The 14,719-nt window shown below is 34.3% G+C and overlaps 1 protein-coding gene across 1 annotated transcript in view; it reads left to right on the top strand.

Moving 5' to 3' along the window:
- Positions 1-288: 288 nt before the first annotated feature.
- The window catches only part of Smp_150350 (synaptotagmin, putative), a gene marked incomplete at its 5' end in the record, with an annotated part of 29,189 nt that continues 14,758 nt past the window's right edge, over positions 289-14,719 (top strand). Inside the window, 3 exons of the mRNA XM_018789676.1 lie at positions 289-757; positions 11,548-11,643; positions 13,329-13,552. Of these exons, the coding sequence (XP_018646447.1) occupies positions 289-757; positions 11,548-11,643; positions 13,329-13,552 (789 nt within the window). The remainder of the gene's footprint in view (positions 758-11,547; positions 11,644-13,328; positions 13,553-14,719) is intronic.

Below are 14,719 nucleotides of genomic sequence, written 5' to 3'. Positions count from 1 at the left end.
ATGTGTTAAAATAAATACATTAATAATAAAGAACTGTTTTACAATACTCAATACTTGTTGAGTTTACTGTATACTCTCAATCTGACATATGGATTAATATGAATTACATTTAAGTAGTCATTAAATTGTTTTAAATCAAAAAAAACTATTGTCAAATGTTTTGAGTAATAATCTTTTAAAAAAATTTATCAAATTTCATAAGAATTTTAATTGAGATCAATCGAATAGATCTCGATCATTGATCACATATCAACTAGATTGGATCATTCATTTATTCGATCAATTAATATGTTACGATCTAGTGATCAATTGAATTTCTTCTATGGTATTATCTTTTTATTGACTATTCAACAAATTTATGCACCACCTACTTTATCAAATCCCACGTATCAAAGTTATTCAGTTAATTATATATCACCTAACAATCAATGGCAAGAGGTTCCAGAACCAACAACTAATATATTTGACGCTGTAAGAAACCAATCACCAACTTATCAGAATAAAGTTTCAAATTTATTTGGCTTAAAACCGGCTGTTGGTAGCGAAGGATATAGGATCCTTCGTTCTGATGATGAATCTTCGGCATACGTCATACCATCGACAGCAACAACAACACCACAAAAGACATTTCCGATAGACAATGATCTAGAAGATGGTGAATTAGAGACATGGATTCACCAAATGAATGGAATCGACAATAGACGAAATGAATATGTTTCACCTAGTCAAACGATATGGAACACTCAGCCGTATAGAGGTTGGAATGTGCCACGTCACTCGAATACCTTAAGTTTTCATCACACTTCACCACCGCAAAGACAAATATTGACTCCGGCCTACACTGCATCTGTTCCATATCAGAATAGAAGGAATTCATTTTCAACTAGTTACTCAAGTGCTTTCACAACACAACAAACCAACTTTCCTACACAAAGACCTAGCCTCGGGCCACCGGTAGATATTATTCGAAAGAATAGGTACACTGGATTCCAACCTAATCAGCAACCACCAATTTATACTCCAAACATGTTTATCAGACAACCTTTTAACTCTTTTAGAAGACCAATGTTCTCAGCTTACTTGGTTCCAAACTATCAAGCATTGAATAAAGCAACTTTTCGAGGGTACAGACCAAATACACCATCAAGTGGCAATTTAAATTACCCAACACTAGGAACTACAAGTCAATATAACAGTACAAGAAGGTCACCTTTTAGCTAGTAAGTGTACATGGATCCTACTGATTAAAGCACTGAGATACATTTTTAATTAATATATTCAAGTAATGTTCATTTCTCAATAAAATATCATAAACAATTTTGTTTTAATACCTGTATTTGCTTTATAATGCTGAGTGTGATTCAGGACAGGGTTGGATGGAGAATGCTGGTGAGCGGCCTATGCTTCTCCACGAGGGGTAATAGGCGTAAGTAAGTAATTAAGCTAATTGTGATTACTTTTATCTAAACCGATGACTTGGGGTACTTTAATAAATAAGGAATTCAATCTCATCAAAAGCTGGAGAATTATTATAAACTTAACGTGACTTTGAAGTACTTCCATACTAAATACCAACATCCTAATGAACCTCTTGGGATGGATTTCATGATTTAGCTAATCATTCATAATTTGATTCATCGTATTTTCTATTTTCAAATCTACGTACGTGAATAGACACTGTCAAAACATAGTCTGTCAAACGAATCAATGAACCATTTAGTCCCATACTATAATTCGAAAGTTCGTAAAGAATATACCTGATCTGAAACGTTACAATCGGCTTGGTTATGTAGAGGATTTAACTAATGAGAAGACCGTTTAAATTTCTACATAGCAAATGATACGAATAAAAAAGTATTTAGCTGAATTCCTCTTGGTGTTAATTTTAATTTGAAGAGAGTTCCCGACATCACTTTTATAACTTTAGGAATTCACATAACATTGGACAACTTTGAAAGGATCAGTCTCTAAACAGGAGGTTCACTAATGAACTTGCAATACTTGGTAAAGACATTGATGTGATTCAGTTTTATTGAGTAACAGTGAAATCCTGCTTAGGATGGGTATCTCTTCCTCTAAATGCTGGTCTATATTATCTCCGAGACCAGTCCTAATCAATGAATTAGTTGAGTGTGTTAGCCAAATCACTAACCTTGGAAGGTTCATCAGTCACGATGAGTTAGTGTCTGACGAAATTTCGGTATGGATTCAAATTTATCATTTGGCATCTTCTAACCTGTGTCTCTGTGAAATAGGAGAGATATCCATCTGTCGACTAGGGAACAAGTGTACTATCTAATAGTTCATACTTATTACCCATTGCCTATGATACATGGCATTGAACAAAGACGACATTCTTAGGTTGTAGATTTCGACCACAGGCGTGTTTGGATCATTTCTTGAGTAGTGCGTAACGACCAAGTGAGCAGTGTTGAGATTGATTATAGTGTACAGGAGAATGAGGCTAAATTGGTTAATGTAGTTGTAAACTTTCATCGACTGGTTTATGACACTTAACGATTCTAATAACTTCCTCATAAATTTGGTCGGTAAATCCCAACCGAAATATTGAGCCTACTATAATCAGAGAATTTATTTGTTCAGTAGATATTCAATTAAAATAGTAAGACTGAATAGCTTATCGAATAACGGTTGGTAAACCAAGGTTTGGACGTGAGTAACGTGAAGTAACCGATGTGGTCGGACTCTGTTCGCCTGTAAGATGAATATTAGTGTGGAATATTTTGTTGACTTTTTATATCAGTAAAATAGATGAATGACCTACACTGAATTGGACCATAGACTGGACTACAACGGAATAATCAATATTTCTCCAGTTTAAAAATCTCCATAGAATACTGAAAGACAAAGAAAATTTGAGCAAATAATTGATTTCAATAACTTCATCATCAGGCTCTACAGTTATAAGTCCATAGGTATTTTAGTCTTTTACAAAGATCATAATAAGACATGTATTGATGAAATGGACAATGTTGTATGTTAAAAATGGTGAACGTACTCATCTGTTACTACATAAGTAGTATTATTTGTAAATTAGAAAAGGTCATTAAATGAAGGTCAGAACGATTTGTGGTCCAGTGTCAAGTTATAATCAATCCAATTGTAATGCAATAAGTCAATTCATTGAATTTGAAGTTTATGTTAGTATTGGGGATTTTTAACAAAGACAGGTTTTAGTAGACCTGGAACAGTGTTCCGCGCACTAGAATCGTTGGCCATGGTAACACTTGAGGAGAAAGCCGAAAGAGGAAGTTTAGTATTGAAAGTCGAAGTGGGAGGAGTAATAGGAATTAAAGAAGGAGATTGATTATGAATAACCGATGTATATGTAATAAATTGAACGATGTGAATTAACTAAATGGTATTAAAAGTGTGATCTAGTCCAAATGTGCCAATAAAAATGATAATAATTGCGCGCTAATTAAGTTAACGAATGTCGAGATGTCTCTAACTAGGAACTTACATCCATAGATTCTAAGTCCCTGGTGTATGAGAAACGCTCTCACCATGTAACCTCAAAGTTCTGAGTCAAATTGTGTACTGATAAGAATTTCTCAAGCAAGATGAAACAATTACCCATTTTTCTCGATCTTTATTGATTCCTCGAATGATATTGATCCGTAGAGAAAACCCACTTTAAGTTTTTCTCCAAGAACTTTACAACAAATTGTTATATGTGGACGAAGAATAAGTGAATAGTAACCGCTAGGATCTATTTGTGGTCGATTATTACATACATTCTCATTGTATAACTATTAAGTAACTACATTATATATATATTCATCTTCCTTTCATTATGAGCTTTTACTTGACCTCTTGACTATTATTATACAATTTCCTGCTCTTAAGATATTCCCAATTTATTAGTAACAATCTCTCACAATTACAGCCACTTTTTGGCTTAATCTTGTATTAGTGTTACTTTCTGTTTTACGGTATGGTGCGGTCTGGTTAGTTTGTATATAAACCCAGTACATCTGAAATATATGATTCATATAGCAGATGCTGATATTGGTATTTTAGACTAAACCGGCTGGGTTAGGAAAGAAGCTACTCTTTCGGTAATCTAATAAGAACTAAGAATTGACTCTAGACTCCTCCTACTGGTATATGCATCATTGGCCTGGTCAATTGGTTGAAGTTCTAATTGACGATTGTATCACGTATTAATTCACAAGAAATAAGAATACAATGAAAATGAGGGGATAAAAAGAGAATGTACAGTTAGAAAACCCTTACTTCAAACCAATGGTGCATATTGGGCTCCAGGATCCTTAGAAAACAAATGACATATGAACCTATTGTTGGTCACCGTCTACCATGAAATTGCAACTCCTCACGATGTTCCACTACCTTATGGATCAGACCTTTAGGTCAAAGGCTCCGGGTGTGGCCCTATAAGAAAACCACCTGTTTCAGTTTGGGCACCTGGGCAGTATCACAGCCCTCACACAAATCAAATGAGATTTGTGCGGCCAATATATATCTGTTACCCCTCTGTACCAATATTTATGTGTTTAAATAAATAAATCAGATTATAACACAAATAATTTTAGAAATATATATACATATACATGTTATCATGGCAACAAATTTTAAAATAAATGGGAAAAAGGAAAATATTAGTTGCCTCGCGAGGCGAGGTCGTGAATGCGCACTGCTGAAGAGTTTTACAATAGGACGAAACGGTCGTGCAGTACTTCCAGGTTTTCCTTAATGGTCTAGCTTCAATTGACTCATGATTTCAACTATGATAATTAAAAGTTTTCTACATAAAAATACACTTGAACCTATTACCAGTACTCATCATCGATCCATTTCATTAGTACAGCACTTTTATCAGATGGATACACATATACACACACACACACATACACCCACATACAAAACGGATTTAATTTTTTGCACTTTTCTTTATTAAAAAAAGTACAACATCTCATTGGATATAGTATTACCATAAAGTATGTTTCATCTGTTGTGTTTAGCTTATTGATCAATGTTTCACTTTTTTTTCATCTGTTTCTAAGACCTGACTTAAATAGTTAACCGATTAAAACAGTCACTTTTTAAAAGAGACATCATTATGATTTTGGATGATAAAGCTTTTATTAGTTAAAAGTGATATAATGAACATAAGAACAGAATGAAGTAAAATCTTGGGAAATTGATTAAAAATTTTGGATTATTAGAAAATGGGGAGTACAATATCCTGTAAGTAAACTGAGTTATTTAATCAAGATATGTTACATAATAACTTTTTAAAATATCACTGGGTGGTGATTAATTTCATGTGTGTTAAATCCTTCTTAATGCTGATCAAATGCTATCGATCAAGTTGAAATGTTAACACTGTGTGCACTATGTTAAGATAATATGGTGGTTCAAAGTAGTCAACAGGAAACCCACAATTATTGGTCAAGGAATGATTGTTTAGAGTTATCTTGAATTAGTTGAGTTTTTTAGTATCTTGTAAGGAGTCTTTATTGAACATTTGTTATGCTGTTTTTTAAATTATCCAGTGTTTCTTTAGTTTCAATTTCATCATGGCCACAATCAGGTGGTGATCTGAAGCTATGTCAGCTTCTCTCCTCATTCTCACATCTTCCATTGTCCTTCGGAAATTTTTTGTTGATATAAATATTATCTATCTGGTTCTTTTTAGTGTGCTCCTTTGAGATTCATATTGCTTTAGATATGATTTGTGTGGGGGAATATTGTGCCGTCTATAACCAATTTGTTGAATGCACAAAGGTTTGCAAATCTCTCCTCATTTTCATTTCTCTCTCCTATTCTATTTAGTCGCATGATATCTTTATATTCGGTGTTATTCATTACAACTTTGACGTTTAGATCTCTCATTATTGAGGTGAGATCCTTTTTAAGCCAATTCATTATGATTGATTGCAGCCTCACCTCATAATAAAGCAAAATCAATAGGGAAATGAACTGCTAGCCCTAAGTTTTCAATGTGAGTCGATATTTTGCTTAAGTTAACGATCCATAAAATTTCTAACCACTTAATGTTTACTTAAATTTGAAAGGAATAGGTTAAAATTTTCATCATTCATGATTAAAAACAGCTGGTTATTTTCAAGTCTCATCCAACTACGTTGTAGAAGGACTGTATTCATCATTACAAGTCAAAACAAAGATGTTGAGTACTTGAGTAAAAAAGATGTTCTGAAAAAAATATAAGATTTCCCTTTTTTAACGAATATTTGATCAGAGAAACCGTTGAAACATATACGCTTCTCTATTTGGTACATTCAAAATGCACAATGGTGCTTTAGGACTGATCTGGATTATCTCCGTGACCGATCATAATCAGTGAATTAGTTTAGTGCGTTAGTCATTTCACTTATCTTAAAAGGTTCATCAGTCATGAAAAGTTAGTGTCTGACGAAATCTCTGCACGGGTTCAAATTTATCATCTGGGTTTTTCTAACTTATACCTCTATAGTATATGCGAGATATCTGAGTGCCAACCAAAGGACGAGCTAACTGAGCATCGGTGTACACTGTTCCACATTATCTGAAAAGCATGGTCATTAAAAACAAAAGATATTCATAGGTTACTAGTATTCGGTTGGAGGTGTCTTCGAAGCATTGTTCATGCTTTATTCGACCATCGAGGAAACAATCATATGTTTAGGCAGAAGGACGCTGAAAAAAAATAACAAATCGATCGATCAAGTAGTGAATCTCTACTAAATGAGGTGATTGGAATGTGTATTATGAGTGCTTAACCACTGCATATTTGAATGGGACAATCTTGTTTGGTGTAGAAGTAGGTGGGAAGAAAGCTAGGGGTAACTAAACCAAGACATATTATTATCAATCTATAAAGTCGTTGACTATTGGAATAACTTATTTAGGTAGGTGTAGATTCCCTGGTTCGGGTCCACGCAATTATCGTGACTGGTGGTTGAAGATGTTAGACGATAAAGTTCTGAATCTATCACTGTTGGGCTGATTCATTCACACTTTTGGATCCTCAGTCTCTAAGTCTACTACTCACTGCTTTCTCGCGGCATCGTCGGGTAAAAATTTGTGCTGATGATGTTCAGAATGATCGACAAAAGCTCCAGGACTAAACTATTGGGCTGATTCATTCACTCTTTTGGATCCTCAGTCTTTGAGTCATATACTTTGTTTCTTGATTGTATGCTTGAACTTTTCCACTACAGATACTGTCGATACTCTTATTACTATGGGATTTAGCTCGATAATTTCACCACCGTGTACTAATATTATGCGGTAACTTGAACTAATTAAAATGTTTGTCAGGTCCTACGTTTCCCTAACTGACTGATATTTGGGAATTAGCACAGAACGTTTCTATGTATATGATGGATTAATTAGATTGATATCAGTCTTCATTTCACTAGGATACTAAACCATATAGCGAATAGAGCCATTTTTCTAAGTTATGACGTAGAGTTTCCATGAATATGATTAGTTATGTCATATTTATATGGAGTATAACACATACTACTATCAATTAAAAGATTATCTAATCACTTTTTTAGTAACTATTGAGACATTGAGATAAGTGAATTCAGTGTATAGTAATGTAACACATTGTTCGGTTTCAAATTTAAGCACCTATTTTTACTTACCGATATTCATCCAATAATAATGTTTTGATGGAGTTTTGTTCTCTCAGATGGATGATTTGATCGTGGAGGTTTCATCGTCCTTGTAAACGACACCATCAGCACAAAACTCCATTGAAATCATCCACCTGAGCTACAAATCTTCTCCACCATCTCAGTAATAATATCTTCAATATTGGATAATTAAGTTTAGATCTTTAAAGTTGCATGTACGTTTAACTGATAAACACACACATATATACACAAAGTAGCAGAAACCTTAGGTAAAACGCTTGTCCTCAGTTGTCTCCCCCCCCCACCAAAATGTTAATCCTGTACATGAATATTATTTTTTCCAAACAAATATACATTAATTTTTATATATAGTTGAAATTATGAGTCAATTGAAGCTAGACCATCATGGAAAACCTAGAAGCACTGGATGGCCGTTTCGTCTTACTGTGAGACTCCTCAGCATTGCACATCCACGATCCCGCCTCACGAGATTCTAACCTAAGATCTATCAGTCTCGCGCCAGGGTGCTGAACCGATAGACCACCAATAATCTTTATTAGATAATGATATAAATCTCATTTATTAGATAAGAAGTAACTTGATTCCAATAACTAGTTAAGATTCATGAGTAAACTTGCTTTAACAATCGATTATCATCATTATAATCATGACTATACTATTGATTTTGTACATTATTCGTATTATATATATGAATAACTATCATGATAGGTCATATCATGTAAACTACTCATTATATGACAGTAAGTAATATTGATCGATATTGTTTTTATCGAGTTTCTAATCAATTTTTTTGTGTCTTAAGTAAACAACGATCAATAAGCTGAAAAAAAACGGAATTAAAAGTTTTGTTCAGATTTTTTTTATTTTATCACTCTGTGAAGAAAAGAATCGATTTTCTTTTTTTTTTCTATTTCAGATTATTGATTAAGTTTTATAAAATGAAATAAAATTTATTCAGGTGTAACTATTTTGAGATGATGGAGAAGATTTGTAGTTAAGGTGGAGTTTTGTTCTTTGAGCTGGGTAGTTTAGTCCTGGAGCTTTTGTCGATCATTCTGAACATCATCAGCACAAATTTTTACCCGACGATGCCGCGAGAAAGCAGTGAGTAGTAGACTTAGAGACTGAGGATCCAAAAGTGTGAATGAATCAGCCCAACAGTGATAGATTCAGAACTTTATCGTCTAACATCTTCAACCACCAGTCACGATAATTGCGTGGACCCGAACCAGGGAATCTACACCTACCTAAATAAGTTATTCCAATAGTCAACGACTTTATAGATTGATAATAATATGTCTTGGTTTAGTTACCCCTAGCTTTCTTCCCACCTACTTCTACACCAAACAAGATTGTCCCATTCAAATATGCAGTGGTTAAGCACTCATAATACACATTCCAATCACCTCATTTAGTAGAGATTCACTACTTGATCGATCGATTTGTTATTTTTTTTCAGCGTCCTTCTGCCTAAACATATGATTGTTTCCTCGATGGTCGAATAAAGCATGAACAATGCTTCGAAGACACCTCCAACCGAATACTAGTAACCTATGAATATCTTTTGTTTTTAATGACCATGCTTTTCAGATAATGTGGAACAGTGTACACCGATGCTCAGTTAGCTCGTCCTTTGGTTGGCACTCAGATATCTCGCATATACTATAGAGGTATAAGTTAGAAAAACCCAGATGATAAATTTGAACCCGTGCAGAGATTTCGTCAGACACTAACTTTTCATGACTGATGAACCTTTTAAGATAAGTGAAATGACTAACGCACTAAACTAATTCACTGATTATGATCGGTCACGGAGATAATCCAGATCAGTCCTAAAGCACCATTATGCATTTTGAATGTGCTTGTATTTTGTTTAAGATGATCATAAAACTCTGTATTTTGTCAGCATCTTTATCAAATACGACAATGTTATCTACACATTTTTAAGTGGATAAGTGAGTCTTTTAATAAAATAATAGTGTCTGAAAGTTCGGATCAGGACTTATCTCTAAAAGAATACCTGCCACGAATTTAGATAAAAATTATGAAAGCGGATAATTTTGATGACCATCCTTGGACTTTGACAACTTTGATGAATTTTGGCTTTAAGCTACAATTAGATTAGTAGTGTTCAGGTAGGGAGCCTATACAACATTGATGTACTTCGTTGCTAAGCCTTTTAATGATATAAATTGTCACAGGATCTTTAGACCAATGGATTCGAATAGTATTAGCTAGCAAATTTAATTATTTTGTGGTTACATTCCAATGAAGTTGATCACTGAAGGCTTCATGATCGTCAGCTTTATGTGTTTATCATTTTAGATCATACGTTGGATAAACCAAATAAGGAAACGTTTGTGTTTCAACGGTTTCTGTGATCGGATATTCTTTTAAAAAATGGAAATCAGATATTATTTCAGAACAACTTTTTTACTCAAGTATTCAACGTTCTTGTTTTGACTTGTAATGATGAATACAGTCGTTCTACAACCTAGTTGGATGAGACTTGAAAATAACCAGCTGTTTTTAATCAAGATTGATAGAAATGTCAATGTGTTTTTTTTAATTCCAAGTAAAACTTAAGTGATTAAAAATTTTATGGATCGTGAACTTGAACAACATATCGACCCACATTAAAAACTTAAGAATAAAGCAAAGATGGATGGTGGCTAGCAGTGGAATCCAGGACGCGCGTTACGTTCTATTTGGAACTCGTCAGGCAATATCGAGGCAATACGCACAGTATGCACATATACCAATAAGAGACTGACCAGTTTCAGTCCTAGGCATCAATGGGAAGATTTAAGCAAACAATACTAAGTGAATTTAAGAATAATGGTTCATTTCCATATTCATTTTGCTTTATTATGTTGATTAAGAACATGAGTTAATTTCATTCTGCATTAATCTGGATGATTTTCAAATTAGTCACAAGTTTTTGATTACGAATTTAGCATGTTTCAATAATTTAAATTAGTTTGGATAAAATGAAATTCCTGCTACAGGTATGACTGGAATATTACGGGTTAGCGTTTTTTAGCGAGTTAGTTTTTCTATGGGATAGGGTCGCTAACCCTATGCCCAACCCGCCTCCTTTACCAGGGCTTGGGACCGGTAGTAACTCTAGAAGAGTTACAGGGGGGAGTTACGACTGGAATATATAAGTAGTTAAATATCACACAGGTATGCCTGAACCTTGGAATTTCAGCAAACTAGTGTGAATAAAATAAAGATCGGAAACTTAAGAAATTTATAAACTTAAACCTCATCTCTGTGGTCGAAATTGACATGGTCAATCCCTCAGTTGGTTGTGGTTTAACCACACTGTTTCTTATTAACTATTGGATAATTTAGTGATTTCTATTATATTACTTGAAAGCTTCAACTTGTTTTGTAAGTGACAAAAAACTTAATCAAGTTATAGTAATCTAACGTAATTAAATAATTGCAAATATGATTATACAACTTATTTATTTATTCGAACACATAAATATTGGTACGAAGGGGCACCGAATACATATGCGTCACACAACTCACTTCATTTGTGTGTGGGCTGTGATACTGACGGGGTGCGTAAACCGAAGTAGGTGGTTTTCTTAGGGAGCCACACCTCAAGCCTTCAACCTAAAGGTCTAATCCACAAGTCTGTGGAGCATCATGAGGAGATGCAGTCCCATGCTAGACGGTGACCAACAATAGGTTCATAAACCATTTGTTTCTTAAGGATCCTGTAGCCCATGCACACCATTGGTTTGGAAGGGAGAGAGCACACATTCAGCACCAATAAGATTGGTTTTATCGACAAATTTTCATAATATCCCTCAATTCCCAGATCCAACCTCAAAAGTGTAACTTTGTGTACATATTTTCTTTATTTTCTTTATTTATTTAGACAGAAATAATTCACTTTTAGAAACTGTTGGTAGAAATGCCTTAACTATCATTCCATTAACTACTGCACTTAAAGATCCTGCACTTTGGGAAAAATGTAGGTAGATACTTGAAAAAAGTAGAATAGATTATGATTGGATCAAAAAGTACTTAGATTTCAGCTTAATGTATTTAATGTAGTTTTCCAAGTAATCTATACACATACATCAGTCCCATCGTTGAATTCTATATGTAATGCATGTTTTCAATGGTATGTATTGTTCTTTTAACAAATCCATCCCATTGTGTTTGTATTCTTTTAATAAGATATAAATTTTATCAAACAGTAATTGTCACTTACCAGAGAAAATACACTCAGTTTTTTCATTACTGTAAAAGGATCCAGGAATATCTTACTTACTTACTTACGCCTGTTACTCCCGATGGAGCATAGGCCGCCGACCAGCATTCTCCAATCCACTCTGTCCTGGGCCTTCTTTACTAGTTCTATCCAGTTTTTGTTCATTCTCATGGCGGTCTCTATTTCTCGACGTAATGTGTTCATTGGTCTTCCTCTTCTCCTTTGACCTTCAGGATTCAAAATGAGGGCTTGTCTTGTGATGCAATCGGGTGATTTCCTCAAGATGTGTCCTATCCACTTCCAGAGCTTCTTCCTGATTTCCTTACTTTAAAAAAAGTAATGATTTTTTTAAAATTTTCAGGTTACTCGTCTACACGAATATATGTATGCCTTCATTTGATTTTCTTTTATTGATAAATTTTATGAAAACATAAATCATTATTTAACAGGATAAATAGATTCATTTACAATTGATTGGTCACTGAGTGGTGATCAATGTCATGTACGTCTGTGCCTTCTTAGTGCAGATCGGATCTTATCGACCAATTCACAATATGCTCTAGGGGGTTAAGCGTTCACGCACGAGACCGAAGGTACTGGATTCGGATCCAGCGTGTGAGATCGTGGGTACGCACTGTTGAGGAGTCCCATACCACGACGAAAAGGCGATCCAGTGCTTTCAAAGTTTTAATGATGGTCTAACATTGTCACTGATTTGGTTCAAAGTTCAAAACCATGCAACAACTTATAATTTCAATGAAAAATGATTTCATCCTTCATCTAAAGAACAACTTACATAAATTGTAATTAGATGAACCGATGACAGTTTTCAACCATCATTAGTAGATTTTCATAAATGTACAAACAACAAAGTGAACTTTTACTGAGTTACCTCAAGCCGATCAAGTCTAATGTACTACTACTTAGTTTAATTGTTATTAGGTGAACAAGGTCAATAGAATTCGATCCTTATCGAACAATTTCTAATATAACTACAACTATAGTCAATCAGCTTAATCAGATAATGATGATGATGATGATGATGATGATGATGATGATGATGATGATGATGATGATGATGATGATGATGATGATGATGATGATGATGATGACGGTTAATAATATAACTTCATCAGGTTTTAAACTTATTGCATTTTCCCTTAACCGCTTCCCAGCTAGTATAAATTTCTTTCTGCGGTGGAAATTATTATTGTCATGGAGCCCATGTTTAATATCGAACAGTGTTTTATACAAATGTAAATAAATTACGTTTGTGGTGACATTTGCATGCTGTTTATTCAAAAATTACTTCCTTATAACCTTCACACTTCCCCTAACTCTAACTTTGACTAGTTAGTTTACCAAGGTAGATTTCTAATTGCTACACAAATCTGTGCATCCATATTTTGCATGAAATCACTCATGTTTTTTAAAAATTTTAGCTTCAGAAGATCTCTCCAGTTCTAATAGCCAAAACAGCAAAAGAAAAACATCTACTAATTCAAAGAGTGGAAAGCCTAAAATTCTTTCGATACAAGAATATGAAGCAGAATTGGATCATTTAACCAATGAACCAAAATCCTCTGATGATACAGATACAGGGGAATATTTTTCTGATGAGGAAAATGATAATGACAAAGATGAAATCCAATCTTTTACATTACCGGTAATTAGTTGTTGGATTTATATTATGAACCTAAACGTTTCAACTAACTGTCTGACGGATTCGGTCTCATGTCATCCAGCTGCATAGTCAGAGACGTTATCACTGAGCTATCCGAGCCGCGACTAACCTCCTGTAGGATTGGGATGCATTTACAATTGATTGATCACCGATTCGATAGGATCCGATCTGCACTAAGGAGGAATTGACATACATGACATTGATCATCAATCAGTGGTCAATGAGTTGTAAATATTAACAAATATTATAAGTTCAGTAGTCGACCTGAACCGACATATAACCGTTAGCTAGGACAGTTCACGAAGATTTTTCAATTTTTAGCCGATATCATGAACTAACTTTAACCTGATGGCATCGACAATCAGCAATAATCGGTCAGTGTCTTGAATTTACTGAGATAAAAACTGTAAACAAATGTCTTCCAAATTGCCAGTTTTAAAATAACGATATATCTCCCAAACCCAGGGGTTATACTCTCAATCCCAGGGGTGGTTGTGGGTGTGTACCAGTGAAGGGTTTCATATTAAAATAAAGTAGTATTTGACTTATTTCTTCATACATTTAGTTCCCTCTATTATCGTTGAGAGAGCACTTTTTCTTTGTTTTCAGTTATTTCCTTGCAGCAAGCACTTAACATCACTCTCTGATAAAACCGTTCCTGGGTTCAATCTACAGTAAAATCGTGGATAAATACTTATAAGCATTTCCGTACTAAGGACAGCTATCAGGTCCTTCCGAGTTAGCTATTAAATGAGTGTGATACCAATAAATGCTAATATAAACACTCATTAAGGTATTTCTGAAGTATTATTGGCTATTAAATGTAGTCTAACATTAAAGTGACTTCTCTTCAATGAATAAACAGAGAGATATGTGAATTATCAACTTGATGAGATGTTTCGATTATATCCCTCTAAAACTGGAAGAGATAAGAATATTAGAAAATAATTCTATCTACTATTTCAGAACAATCCTGTTAAGACTATGAACATGATTTTGGTGGAGATTTGTTCTCTGAGCTGGATGGTTTTGTCGTCGTTCTGAACGACATGATCATCAGCACAAACTTCGGGTAGAAGTGAAGTGTTTGAATTTCTCCACATATAGCTCACAACTCGTCGTGTACACCTCGATGTTGATTGGTTCTAG

Source organism: Schistosoma mansoni (assembly GCF_000237925.1).
Source record: "Schistosoma mansoni, WGS project CABG00000000 data, supercontig 0134, strain Puerto Rico, whole genome shotgun sequence".
Lineage (NCBI taxonomy): Eukaryota > Metazoa > Platyhelminthes > Trematoda > Strigeidida > Schistosomatidae > Schistosoma > Schistosoma mansoni.
This window is presented reverse-complemented; position numbering and strand designations above follow the sequence as displayed.